This window comes from Gastrolobium bilobum, unplaced genomic scaffold, assembly GCF_033153095.1.
Source record: "Gastrolobium bilobum isolate Gb01-03AN ecotype WA unplaced genomic scaffold, APGP_CSIRO_Gbil_v1 utg5492, whole genome shotgun sequence".
Classification (NCBI taxonomy): domain Eukaryota; kingdom Viridiplantae; phylum Streptophyta; class Magnoliopsida; order Fabales; family Fabaceae; genus Gastrolobium; species Gastrolobium bilobum.
In genome coordinates this window covers 314,020-327,913 of record NW_026897747.1, presented here as the reverse complement: position 1 = coordinate 327,913, position 13,894 = coordinate 314,020, and the positions used below count along the sequence as shown (strand labels likewise).

Sequence of the window (13,894 nt, the reverse complement as noted above, 5' to 3'; positions counted from 1 at the left end):
ATTGTGATTCTCTTTTTCTCCCTCTTCTTTTATTACCATTGATCCATCTTTGTACGGTTATGATTTAGTGTAGGATATAAAGTTATCTCAAGTAACTTGAGAAACAATAAGTCCATATGTATATATATATGTAAAGAACCAATTCAATCTAAAAGTTTAAGGGGGTGTATTGAATTAGGATTTCAAATGATTTTAATGGATTATTTTTGGACAAAAAAATCTATTAGTATTCAATTAGAACTTTAAAGTATTGAAAAAAAGTCAAATGGTATTCGATTAGGATTTTAAAATATTATTTTAACGTCCGACCAAATCTGTTGGTATTCAATCAGTATTTTAAACAAAAGAAAAAACAATCTTGCTCATTCAAAAATGTGACGATTTTAATAGATTTTCTATTGATTTGGATTTCGTAAGACTTTTTGGAGAAATATAAATAGGATGTTTCTCTTAGAATCTCACCTAACCCATTTATTGATATTTATCTATTACAGTGTCTTCTTCTTCCTTTGGCGGGTTGACCCGCTCAAAATCAAGTTCCGCCATTGAAGCTTCGTCAAAGCTCAAAAAAGCAAATTTTTGAGTGATTTTCATTACAAAACAACTCAAAAACAACAAACCAACAAGATTCTAATATAATCCATCTCAAAAATAGCTGATTTTTTAGAGCTTTTGGAAATTTTAAAAAATAATTTTTCATACTATAGGTCACGATTTTTTTTGGCACAAAAATGTATGATTTTTGTATTAAAAATAATATGGAACAAAAACCCACAAACAAAATTTTGTTTTACATCAATGGAACAATATCAATTTAAAGAAAAATTGAACTTTCATAATATTATGAACCCTATATTTCGCAACAATACATTCATGAACGAAATTCCTTCACTATAGAAAATAATTTCAAACAATTTTTGTGTCAATAGATAACTAAAGACTTATTTTTTAAATGTCCCAAAGCAATTTAAGGTTTCAATGTATCGATTGAAAATAATTTGAGCAATTTTCTAAACTTTTACGTAATAAAATCCAGAAATTCAGATTCGTAATTTTCTTAGAATACTCAATAAAAACATGCATATGATATATGGTTAGAAAACTCTCATCACGTAGAACAAAAACCCCAAGGTTTCCAAAATCACAAAATTTTCAAATGAAATTTTAACATGAACTTTAGGTTCTATATGTAAATTTAAAATTATTTTAATAAATAAAAAAATTGGGTCTTATAATCACATAAACATATATCTGATACCAAATAAAGAAGATAATTTTCAACCCATTGGTCAAACTCAAAAGCAGGAATGAGAAAATGTAATGCGTGGAGGACTAGTATATCTTTAGATACGTGGAGAGTTGTTGCTTAATAATTTTGAATATTTATTAAAAATTATATTATATTTTATTGATTGAAAATATTATATTAGGTTTTACTTTTTTTTATTAATATCATTACATTTCTTTGTTTTTTTATTGACTCTTGTAAGTTTGAATGTTTATTAAAATTCTTATGTTTTGTAGAATCTTATAAATTTATATTGTCCTTTCAAATCTTATAAATTCTATTAAAATCATTTAAAATCCAATCTTATGAAATTTTTATTGTAAAAAAAGTCTTTAAAGTCCCTCCAATTCTAAATAGTCTTTTAAAATCTATAAGATTTTTTATCTCAAAATATCTTTTAAAATCCTAATCTAATACACCTCTTAGAGCCCGTTTCTTTGCACTTTTAAAAAAAATAACTTTTTTCTCTTCCTTATTTTAGAAGTCTTTTTTACAAAAGTTAAAGTTATTTATATTTTTATAAAAATATTTAGATTTTGAAAAAAAATATTTGGCTTTTGACTTCTGCTTTTTTTAGAATTTAAAATTTTTAGCTTCAGAAAAAAGTAGGTTTTTGACTTTTTTTGTGACTTGTGCTTTTTTTAAAAGCAGACATCCAAACGAACTAAAAATGAAAAGTGTTTTTTTCAATAAAAAAAGCAACTTCTGGAGAGAAAAAAGCCCATACAAACGGGCCCTTAAGCTGTTAGGTGTTGAGCTGGAAATGTGAATGTTGCATTAGGACCAGCCTCTTGTGCTAAGAAATTTTACAAAAAATATGGGGGGCGATGATAATTGAAATCGGAACGCCGAATTTCTAATACCATGTAAAAAATCAATTCAACATAAAAATTTAAATTGTTAGGTGAGACTATATTAATAGTTTTATATATCTCTAACAATATATATATATATATATATATAGGAAAAATAGTTTGTCATTATATATTTTATCCCCTTATAACTATGTACTCTAAGAAGTACATAATTATAATATTAAAATTGTATTTTCTTTAGAAATTATTGATTAATATATAAAATGAAAAAAATATAATTTTAATAATATAATTATATATTTTTTTAAATACATAATTATAAGAAAATAAAAGAAGATAACTTAAGTCAAAAAGCACCAAACATTTTCCCATATGGGGAGAGAGTTGTTCTCGCAGCAGCCAGGTCGAGAAGCGTGTTTTCTCTTTTTCTCTTTTTCTTTTCCTTTCTTTTAACAGTGGTTCCCACAAAGAAAATGTGTAGCTGACTTGGTAGGAAAAAAAAAAATCTCTCCCATTAAAGGAGAGAAATATTGTTTACTGAAATAAAAAAAAACAAATATTACATTATTACCATATATGTAACTCTGTCAACTTCAATTACTCTAGTTGACACCACAAGAACAACTCATCAATCTCGAAATTTGTTTCTTTTACTATAAAAATTGACACAACATAAATAACTGTGACAATATTAACCCAGTTACTGTCGTGTATATGTATTGACATGTAATTTTTGTAAGTGTTACAAGATAAATGCAATACGAAATTAAAAACCGATAAACCAGAATATAAAATTTTCGTATCCTATTTGTATCGTTGGAGCGGACTGCGTTGAAAATTAACATCCCCACATAACTTGATATATATATGGGATAATATATATGTATCATGTCACAGCAAAATTTTGGTTTTTCGTGTAGACACATATTTAGAAGAGAGAGAGAAAGTGAAAGCAAGAGAGAGAATAAAAAATCAGTGGACCCCAACATTATTTGTGTCTGTAGGAAAAATAAAAATTTTCCTATTACATGATAGATTTATATATATATATATATAGGCTTATCATTTCTTAAGCTGTCGGAGATAAAGTTATCTCCGGCGACTAAATCATAACCGTACAAAGATGAATCAATGGAGATAAAGGAAGAGAGAAAAAAAAATGAATCATAACCATTCAAAGGTGAATTAATTAATATAAGAAAATAAATAAACAAAACGACGTAGTTTTGGGATGAGTGAAGATAAACTTATCTCAAGTTGTCAGAGAAATATTTTTCCATATATATATGAAATATAATTTCTCATTATATGAATAAAACTGTCTCATACCCACATAAAAAGGTAGATGTGACACATTTTTTTAAAGAATCTCACTCATTTTTTTATATGTGTATGAGATAATTTTGTCTCATATAATATGAGAAAACACGAAAAAAAAAACTTTTAACTTTTATTTTTTTTACTATAATTTTAATATATCTTGAGTTCTTATTTGATTGTACTTAATAAACACTATAGATGTTCATACAAGATTAAAAAAAAAAAAAACATCGAGGTAGACATGAATTTATAATTTAATATATATATATATATTTTTTTATAACAATTTAATATTTTTTTAACATGTATTCGATAAAAATATAAGCCTTTTCACAATAAATGAAACCAATAGGGGAAGCATCATTTTCCATAGATATGGTATATGCACAGTGGGAGTAGTAATTAATACAGTGGGATATAACTTTATTTTCTGTTATAGGAAACTTGACTTTTATTTTCTTTAATATATCCTGAGTTTTTATTTCGTTGTACTTAATAACACTTTATATGTTCATACAAGAAAAAAAAAACATCGAGGTAGATATTATGGTTGTTTGTGGTCTAGATTGGATCGATTTTAGAAGTAAAAAATATTCGATTCAATCCTTTCGGTTTAATCATGTAATTATTCATTCAATTTAGATTTTTTTTTAAATCCGATCCAATCCAATTTTATTCAGTTTGGATTAGATCGATTTTTAGTTTTTTGAAAGCCTAAAATTTATATAATGATTATTGTGCAAATAACATATCTTTTGTATGTATCAAGCTTTGTAAAGTTTGTATGATGATTATTGTGCAACAAAAAATTGAATTACAATCTTTTACCTATAACAAAAAATTTATTATATGGTTCCCTGAAATACGAAGTAACCAAATTTTCATCCTATAGAGAAGTTGTTGTACAACAATAATCCATGTAATAAAAATATATTATGTATCAAGCACAACTCACTTTCTCCAACATGATCAGTTAATGAGTCTTGGATTTAGAATTTTGCTATATGGTTTTTGGGCTATGATTGGGGAAAGACCCAAGTAGGTAGATGGTAAGGTTGAGGAATCATTGGATCGATTTTCACCAACCAATCACAAAATCGATCAGATCCAATTAAATTTAGAGGTTTTTTTCGATTTTCGACTTTTCGGTTCGGTCACCGCAGTTTGAATCGGTTGATTAACACCTATAATAGACATGAATTTATAATTTAAATACTTTTTTAACATGTAATATAATTTATAATAAGCCTTTTACCTTAACTATTTAGGTTCGAACCACGTGACTCTAATAAAATCACCTAGAAAAGCACTTAATTTCAATTGAGACACAAATGATCCCTGATACCATTATTCTAATTTCAGAAAAATGTTTATGCAATTACTGCAAAAAATTTATCTGTATTTACTCCCAAAACAACATCGTTTTGATGTTGAAATATTAAAAAATTTAATTATAAACACTACTATAACCCTGAAATAAATTAAAATTACAAAAATACCTTAATTTTCGCCCCAAAACGACGACGTTTTGGGCTCGAACAGATAACTTATCTGCATTAACTGCAGAAAAACGAACCCTTCTTATTTATTCTTTAACCAAAAACAAGTGAGCTGTGATTTTATCTTCTCAGTGATTTAATTAAGGTTAACATGTAATACCTCGTAGTACTCCGGTTGTTAACATACATGATATTTAGTATACAAAGCGGAAGACTTGTCTTAAAGGAATAATAAAGCGTCTTATAAAAATACGAGTAAACTTTTTTCCAAAATATATTTTAAAACATCTTCAAAGCATTCATCTGATATATTGCATTCGCGTAACATTAACATCTAAGTCTACTAATTAAAACCATTGGGCATGACTAGTGGCCGTTGACCGTCCGGATATGACCTCAAGGGTGTGTTTGGTACAAGATAAATTTTTTGGTGACCGGGAATCATGATTAATGGGAATTCAGTAGAAATTGAGTTTACTTGGAATCTTACGAAAGATGTGTTTGGTTCGCCAAAATATTACCGGGAATATTGGGTAAAAATTACTGATTCCATATTTGGTTTAGAACGAAATATGACTTGAAATATGAGGTTATTTTACAAAAATAATCCCAAACTATTTTTACTTTTATAATTGATAGATTGTGTCTAGATTTTTATGTGTATTGGGGTATTTTTGTCTCAAAATTTATTGTTGTGCTTTCCCTTTACTTGGTATTCTGATTGGTATTCCGAATTACCATATTATTTTTGGTAATCTGAATAGTGACTTTTCTTTATAAATCAAATTACCGGTAATCCTTGGATATCCGGGAATCGTAATTTATTCCTTCTACCAAACGTGGTAATTACATTTACCAAAGAAGGATTACCGGTAATCCTCTCCAAAAACTTGAACCAAACACCCCCCAAGTGTCATTCTTGACGGAGTCTCACGGACAGCATAACGGCTGTATTTTGGATAACTGGGGACTTGGGTCCCACACATACACAACCTGATAGATACCATAATTAAACAGACATCTTGCAAGTCCCACACGGACTGCAATCCCCTCAATGGGTCAATACAAACAATATGGCTCAATGTTCAATTAACTGAATACATACATCAAGTCTACATAAATTTCCAAACGTCTAAGCATCAGTAAATAATCTATGGCTCCAATCATAGAGTCATGAGCCTAAATAAATACATCATATAATCTCAACATAAGATAAATAAGCATGTTAATAAATATACATGCCATCATAGAGTCTAAACATAATAAAAGATAAATCAGCAGCGTCATCCACTACTCCAAGGCGATGACCTTGCCCCTAGAAGCAACACCACTACTCTGGGTACCTGAAATGATGTCCCCAAATGGGGTGAGATAACACATCTCAGTAAGCTCAAGGTTCATAGAGGATCCTCTAATCCCCTGAGTCCACTTCCAGCATGACAAGTCAGATATAAAGTATATAATACAGGCATACATCATAAACATAGCATCATCATATCATCATTGTGTAACCCCAGGGTCAAAGCCATAGACGGTTACACATGTGTGACTCTAGGGTCAAGCCATAGACAGTCAACATAACCTCTGTATGAAATAGCTCCCAGAGTCAAGTCATAGGCAGCCTACATATTATGATCACTAGCCAGAATTCTCATAACATATATCATCAGCGCATCATCATAACATCAAGAATCATATAACATCTACATGAATGTGAGTGAATGCACATATACGTCATACCATATACTTTCATACAATACAACCATAATGCCCACCATCATGGTGGGGCCACAAGAGAGAGGATGCAACTAGAATTAGGAGCTTACCTCACTGAGCTTATCACAAGCCTAACTCCAACAATAAAATACGTATGCTCCAATAAACCCTCAAGTGCCAAATCTTCTAGGAAAACCTAGAGCAGGAATTATTTACATCATTAATACTAATCACTTAGTGATTCCACATTTCATTCTTACATGCCAATAATATGCCCATTACAAGTCTAGGCCAATTATTACATAATTACGTATTTTAGTGTATTATGAAGTGTTCACTTATTACACAATCAACCACGTAGTTTAAGCACCTTGCATAATCTTAGAATCACACTCTAGGATTACTAAGGTAACTTAGATTATTTTCATTCATCCAAGCCATATATATACTTATTATAAGTTACTAAGGGATTTCCATAAGCCCACTTAGCCTAAATATAACTTTTACGGCTTTCCTATAACTGTACATACTTCTGTTTTCTAGTCACTGTGTGAAACCCACTTATTATAAAATTATCATCTTTTAGTATATTAATCTAAACTCAATTATATTTTCAAAAAGATATCACATGCCTCATTTGGAGTTTTCTAGCTCCGGTTATCACCATTTGAAGTTTGACACACAAAGCTGTCTGCCAACTCCGAACAAAGCCTTAAACATCCCTTACCATTTATTCGACTATGGAAAATATACTAAACCAATTGCTCTCAAATTTTTATACAGAAAACTAGAAACCTTAGGCTTTAATTATACATATTATGAGCCTAATTTGAGTAAGAACTGAGGGAGGAACAATTCGTGAAAGTTGTAGCCATGTACAACCCCTCCACATGGCCTCCCAAGGCAGTCTCCACTCAATAGAACCTATAGAATGATATACATCTTCAAATGATACCAAATTTTGACAACACATAGCTAACATTTCAAGCTTAAAAAATGATATAAGGTACATCCCTATAGGACTTTTGTGGAGGGAGATATTGTCTCCCCAAGTTAGCCTAAAAAACTGGTCATTTAATCTTAAGTGGGTTTAATTATCAAACCTTAATTACCTATGGTTAGCAACTCTAATCTAATATCATTTATTTATTTTTATTCTGAATCATGTTTTGGTCTAGTTTTAGAAGATTTCACGTGAAAAGGTTTTATTGAAACCTAGATCAATTTTAGTTTTAGACTTAATTTACAATCTCATTCACAAAGATCAATTTTTGAAAAAGACATTCCACAATAAACGAAATCAATAGGGGAAGCATCATTTTCCATAGATATGGCATGTGCACAGTGGGAGTAGTAATTAATATGGCCTCGAGTAATGTCATTTATTATCATTTTAAAAAGGGATTAGTGCTTCTTATTATTTTGGAGATAATTTTTCTTTTATATATATATAAAATAAGTGAATTTTTTTTTCTCTTTTCTTTTTATATGGTCACTAGGAGTGTGCAAAATAACCAAAAAATTAAACTGAACCATGAACCGAACCGAATCGCCCCTTAAAATAATCAGTTTTTAAAAATCAGTTCATAAACCAAACCGGTTTTAAAGAACCAGTTCCTGAACCGAGCCGGTTTTTAGAACCAATTTAAGAACCGAACCGATTTTTAAAATCAGATTAAGAACCGAACCGTTTTCAAACCGAACCAAATTAATTTTTATAACTTTATTTTTTAAATTTTTAATTTTTTTTCTTTTCAAAAGAGAGTCGACCCGAACAGGTTATGAACCGAACCGTTTCTAACTGAACCGAACCAGTTTTGAACCGAACCATTTAAACCAATTCGGTTTGATTTTTCAAAAAAACCGGTTCGGTTCGACCCATGCATATTCCTAATAGTCACATATAGATCTCACACACTTATATATATATATATATATATATATATATACGGGAACGGTTATACTTACCACCAGGTAAGTTTACCACCCTTACCACCAATCTTATTACCGTTAGATTAAAATTAAATCTAACGGTTGATAATTATCACTTATAATTCTAATTTCTACTCTCTTTATCTTTTTCTAGATTTGGAATCTGCACGATTTGGGATCTGTAGAGTTCTCTCTCTCTCTTCAAATGCTTTGAAGATGAGTTCCCATTTGTTATATGTTTATCGAATGAATAAAGTAATAGAAGAATTCCCATCTAGCGTACATATAGCAATTTGTCGTATATATGTTTACCGAATAAAAGTGGATACAAATTTTTTACGAATTTCACATCGGAAAACACAAATTCAAACCGTGCGTGATGTACGTTGTTCAAAGACAATTGAAAGAATTGCGATTTCATATTACTCAGAAACTCGGTAATCAGTAATATGAAAGCATATTGTTTCAAAAAGAATTGCGAATTCATAAATTTATTCAGTGACAATGAAAAGAATTAACTTATGTGTCCAATTATTTGTCTTGGTAAGATATTTTTGATGGAATTGAAGATCAAAAAATTATAACAATAAAGAGACGATGAGAGAATTGATTTCCTAATCTAAGAGAGAAAAAGAGGTACGCAGATTCCAAACCTAGAGAGAGGATGAGAGAGTAAAATTAAGATTATAAGAGATAATTATAAACGGTTAGATTTAATTTTAATCTAATGATGCTAAGATTAGTGATAAGGGTGGTAAATTTAAGTGATGGTAAGTATAACCATCTCCTGTTTTTTGATATAAAGAATGAGTTTTATAAGAGTTATGTTGTAGGAAAAGTGATTGTGTTATGTTATAGAGATTCGTTTTGCGTGCCGAAATTTTTTTTTTTTTGCTGCGGGTCCTACAAAATATTGTGTGTGTAGGAAACTTTTTGTGGTCAGGTTAAATGATAGATGATAAACCCATAAAGAATATCCCTTAAAAAAAAAAGGTTTTACTGAAATTTTCTGAACCACCAAAACATAGAACTCCACAAAAACAGTGTTGGGCAAGCAAAGCATAAGAGCGAGCGTAGATGGAGAATATCAAGTTCGCATCTTTGACACTGTCTCCTCCTTCTCGACGCTCTGGTATCTTCCACTCTTCAACCCTTTTCTCCCTTTCCTCCTTTATTCATTCATTTCTTGTCACTTTATTTTCCATGTTCCTTCCCAAAATCATGGAGCTTCTTTATGGGAAATTCTGGTTCCATTATTATTATTTTTTTGGTACAATTGAAATTTTCAATTTAACATATCAGGAATTTGTGTTTTTTATTTTTTGGGGGTGCCACGGAATTTTGTGACAATTTTAGAGTTAGAGCGTTGACTTTGCTTTCGTCTTAGTAGTATAGTATTGGTAGGAGAAGTTGTTTTATCTTTTCTTGGGTACCCTTTTTATTTTATTTTTTACTTTCTTCTCTCTCAGAAAATGTAATTTGGTATTGTTTGATATAATTAGATATTTATGTGTTATTTTGGTAGTGCAGGGATGCTGGGGAAACAGTTGAATTCCCCCCTACTTACTATTGATTCTGCAGCACAGTTCTTCTATTGCAAGGTAAATGCATTTTAACATGTCATTTCTAGTGAGTTGTGGTGGCTCTTTACGTGTATGTGTGCTAGGGAATGGTTGGTCTGGAAGGTTAATAAAATATGTTTCATATTTAGATTTATCTTTTTAGGTTTGTCCAGGGAAAGATTGAAAGCTGTTTTTGTAGAAACTTGAGAATGGGTGTTAATCAGTGGAAGGTGGGTTTTAATTAGGAAGTTCTTAGGGGTTCTCATGTGCTTTTAGCAGTAAAAATGTAAATAATAAGGATGTAGACGAAGTTTAGAAGACAACTTGCTTGAATTTTGGTTATTATGTGTTTGCTTCTTATGTGGAAACTGGAGAGAAGCCAGTTGATGGTCAATGCTCATCATCAGCAAGGCAAGAGTGTAAAATTTGCCATCTATAGGACTATGTTAGCTTTTCATTGCTCATTCATAAAGCTAGCTGAATGATGGGCGGTTACTATGATCTTGGATGGTTATTATTTTTTCAGAGAATGTGTACTAGTTTATCCTTCTTGGGTCATCAATTCCTCATCATTCTGATTCCTTTTATGGTGGCCATTAACTGAATAATGGATGCTCTCTTGTTCTGGATTTTTTTTTTTTTCTGCGGCTCTACCTATGAGGCAGCTTCATCAAGAAGCTGGGTTTTAACATCCCAATGTTTTTCTTCTAGGATTGAGGTGTATAAGAGTGTTTTCATGGTTTTTGTACTTTTGTTAGTCAAATTTCACGCTGAAATAATAAAACTGTAGTTTTACCATATGTATTAGCTGTCTCAAACCGAGAGAGGAATCCAATTTTTTGTTTTGGAGGTCGAATTTTATGCCAAAAATACTATAGTAAAGAATCATGTTAATAAAATTTTGAGTAGAGAAAATATAAAGGATATTGTTCTCTTTATTGTTAAATAATTGTGATCAGTGTGAGTGGTGGGGGCTTTCCATGATGGCTGATTTGATACATAGTTACAAACTCAAAATGCTTAATATTCTTTTGTACATTTTAGATTCTTGAATATGCTGAAACATAGGTTACTGTGGAAATCATAAGAATTTAGGTGGGGAAGGAATATATGAATATTATTTACAGTGCGTAATGGTGTGTGATAAGATATGTTACAAAAGACAAAGCACTATCCTTATTTACAGTAATACAAGACTCATCATCCTAATTGAATTAGGAAACAAATCATGAAATTTAATGATATATGAAAACCAGTTTTAAAAGATCATACAAGATACTTTGTGATATTGTAAGATACAGAAATGATATTATATGTTATTTTCTAGATATTCTAACTGTTACATTTTTTACTCCCAATTCTATCAGAGCTATTATTCAACAAGAAACTATATTTTATAATTTTGTACATCAAGTAAGAGATAAAGATTGAAGTCCCAGAACTGAAAATCTAAGGCCTTGAAATGCTGCTAAACAATACGATTTTGTTAACAAATAAATATCAGATAAGATATTCTTCTTAGGAGCTTCAGAGAAGTAAATTTCATTGTTCTTCGTTCTATGGCATCCCGTTCTCCTTCCACTTCATGAAGGGTTAATATCGGGGTTGAAGAGCTAAGTATTGAGCTCCTTTTAAAAAAATTTATGCGCTGTATAAAGTCTGTTCCTTTTCTTATTCTTTTCCAAAGTCATCTTTTCACATTTCTCCTTGAGTTACAACAGTATGGAGGTTTGAATTTAATCTTGGGGTTATTTATTCTATCTTAAGATTTACTCGATGTTTTGCTGACATAATTAGATTGTCTTCCTACTTATATTTCTGTTATTTATTTATGCCTCATGCGCACCATCAATCGTAAATCTTTACTTTTGAGATCTGCAATGGCCACAGTTGAAAGTTGGAAAATTGAACAGGAGTGTATAAAAATTTCAATGCCCATCTGAGTCTGAAAACTGTATATGATCATACAGGCTGATCTTTCTGCTGCCTCATCAAGTATTCCACTGCCAATTATCAGATTTCCTTGTAGATTGTCACCAAGTGTAGCAAAAGCAACATGGACCTCAAATCTTTCTTTCAAGCATTGGATATTGCATTCAACTGCACAGATAGAAAATATAATCACAAGTGATGAAGATCAGAGTATGTGGGAAGCATGTAGACAAGCTCTTTCTGCATTTAACTTTAGCGATGAAGAAAAGGACAAGATACTTGGAAAAGCATTTGGTCTTGTTCATTCACCTTATTGGGGAGAAGAACGTAAGAAGGAAATTCCCAAATTTGAGACGGTAAATGGAATATTAGACTATCTGAGGAGTTTAACTCTTTCTGACGATGATATGTCCAAGTTGCTCAAAAAGTTTCCAGAAGTTCTTGGATGTAATTTAGAGGAAGATTTGAAAGGTAACGTAAAGATCCTAGAGGAGCAGTGGGGTATTAAAGGAAAAACTCTTAGAAATCTCCTCCTTCGAAATCCAAAAGTTTTGGGTTATAATGTTGATTGTAAGGGAGACTGTATGGCTCAATGCACTAGATGCTGGGTTCGTTTCTAGGTCATTGGATGAGATGTATGTATTTGTAAAATTAGTTCACTTCAGCATAACTTCTTTGTTCATTCATCCACCTCTCCAACTTAAATAGAAGACAGAGTTGTATGTAACTAAAGGTTCTCACTTTTTGGGTACTACGTGGCAATAATAATTCACTCCCAAGTTTGAAGAGTTACACTTAGCAAGTATGCTTATGATTTAGATACTACTGTGAATTGTTGAAGTGTCCAGACCATGGAATGGAGCAACTCATAGTAAGGTTGTTTATAAATCATGTTCTTTAGTCCAAAGAAGTTTTATTGTTCTTGATCTCTTATATTGTTATTTTTGCTCCTAAAGTTGATATAATTACACCTCTTATGTAAATCTCCACTCCCTCAAGTCATTGATGATGTCAGACAGGATTTATTATTTGAGTTCCAACTTCCATGTCTCAGATATTATCAGGATGTAGTTTATGTTTTTATTTATGTTTTGGAGTTTCAATAGCATGCATATTCCACTGACATTGGTTAGATTATTTGTTGTTCTAGTTTCCTGCAGAAGTTTCATGCAAATATAATATTGATGAAGGTTGTAAATTTATGGCGGAAGTGATACTGATGATTGTCAATTCAATCTTGAGCTCCTTTTGGATATTATACCTGTTTTGAGAAGTTTTCTCTTTCTTATAATATTGTTTTTGGGAAAAACATTTCAGAAAAGTTATTTGCAATATACTATGTAGTACACTATGTACTAAGGATAGTAGATAGTGTAACTTTTGAAATGAACTCTATTTTTGTTTAGATTTCAATAGTTACACTATATACTACCCTTAACACATTATTAGGGATGTGCAAAAGAATCAAAAAATTGAACTATGAACTGAACTGAATTGCTCTTAAAATAATCGATTTTTGGAAACTAGTTCATGAATCGAACTGGTTTTTAAAGAACTAGTTCATGAACCAAATTAATTTTTAGAAATCAGTTCAAGAACTGAACCGAACCGAATCGTTTTCAAACCGAATTGAACTGTTTTATCTCTTTATTATTTATTTATTTTTCAGAATAGGTTCTACTCGAACCGGTTTCGAACCGAACCGAACCATTTTCAAACCGAACCGTTTTCGAACTGAACCGTTTAAATCAATTCGGTTTAGTTCTTTAAAAAATTCAGTTCAATTCGACCTATGCACACCCCTATACATAATGCACTGCAGATAATTTT

The 13,894-nt window shown here is 30.7% G+C and overlaps 1 protein-coding gene across 2 annotated transcripts; it reads left to right on the top strand.

The window, feature by feature from the left end:
- The first annotated feature begins 9,588 nt into the window (after nt 1-9,588).
- LOC133309796 (uncharacterized) lies at nt 9,589-13,169 on the top strand. 2 transcript variants are annotated; one of them, XM_061510622.1, is made up of 3 exons: nt 9,589-9,702; nt 10,101-10,171; nt 12,103-13,169. In XM_061510622.1, the coding sequence occupies exons 1-3, from the start codon at nt 9,648-9,650 to the stop codon at nt 12,682-12,684; spliced, it is 708 nt and encodes a 235-aa protein (XP_061366606.1). In that variant the 5' UTR covers nt 9,589-9,647; the 3' UTR covers nt 12,685-13,169. The 2 variants fall into 2 exon arrangements, with proteins under 2 accessions (XP_061366606.1, XP_061366607.1); XM_061510623.1 differs by having other exon boundaries at nt 9,618-9,702; nt 10,096-10,171.
- Nucleotides 13,170-13,894: the final 725 nt, after the last annotated feature.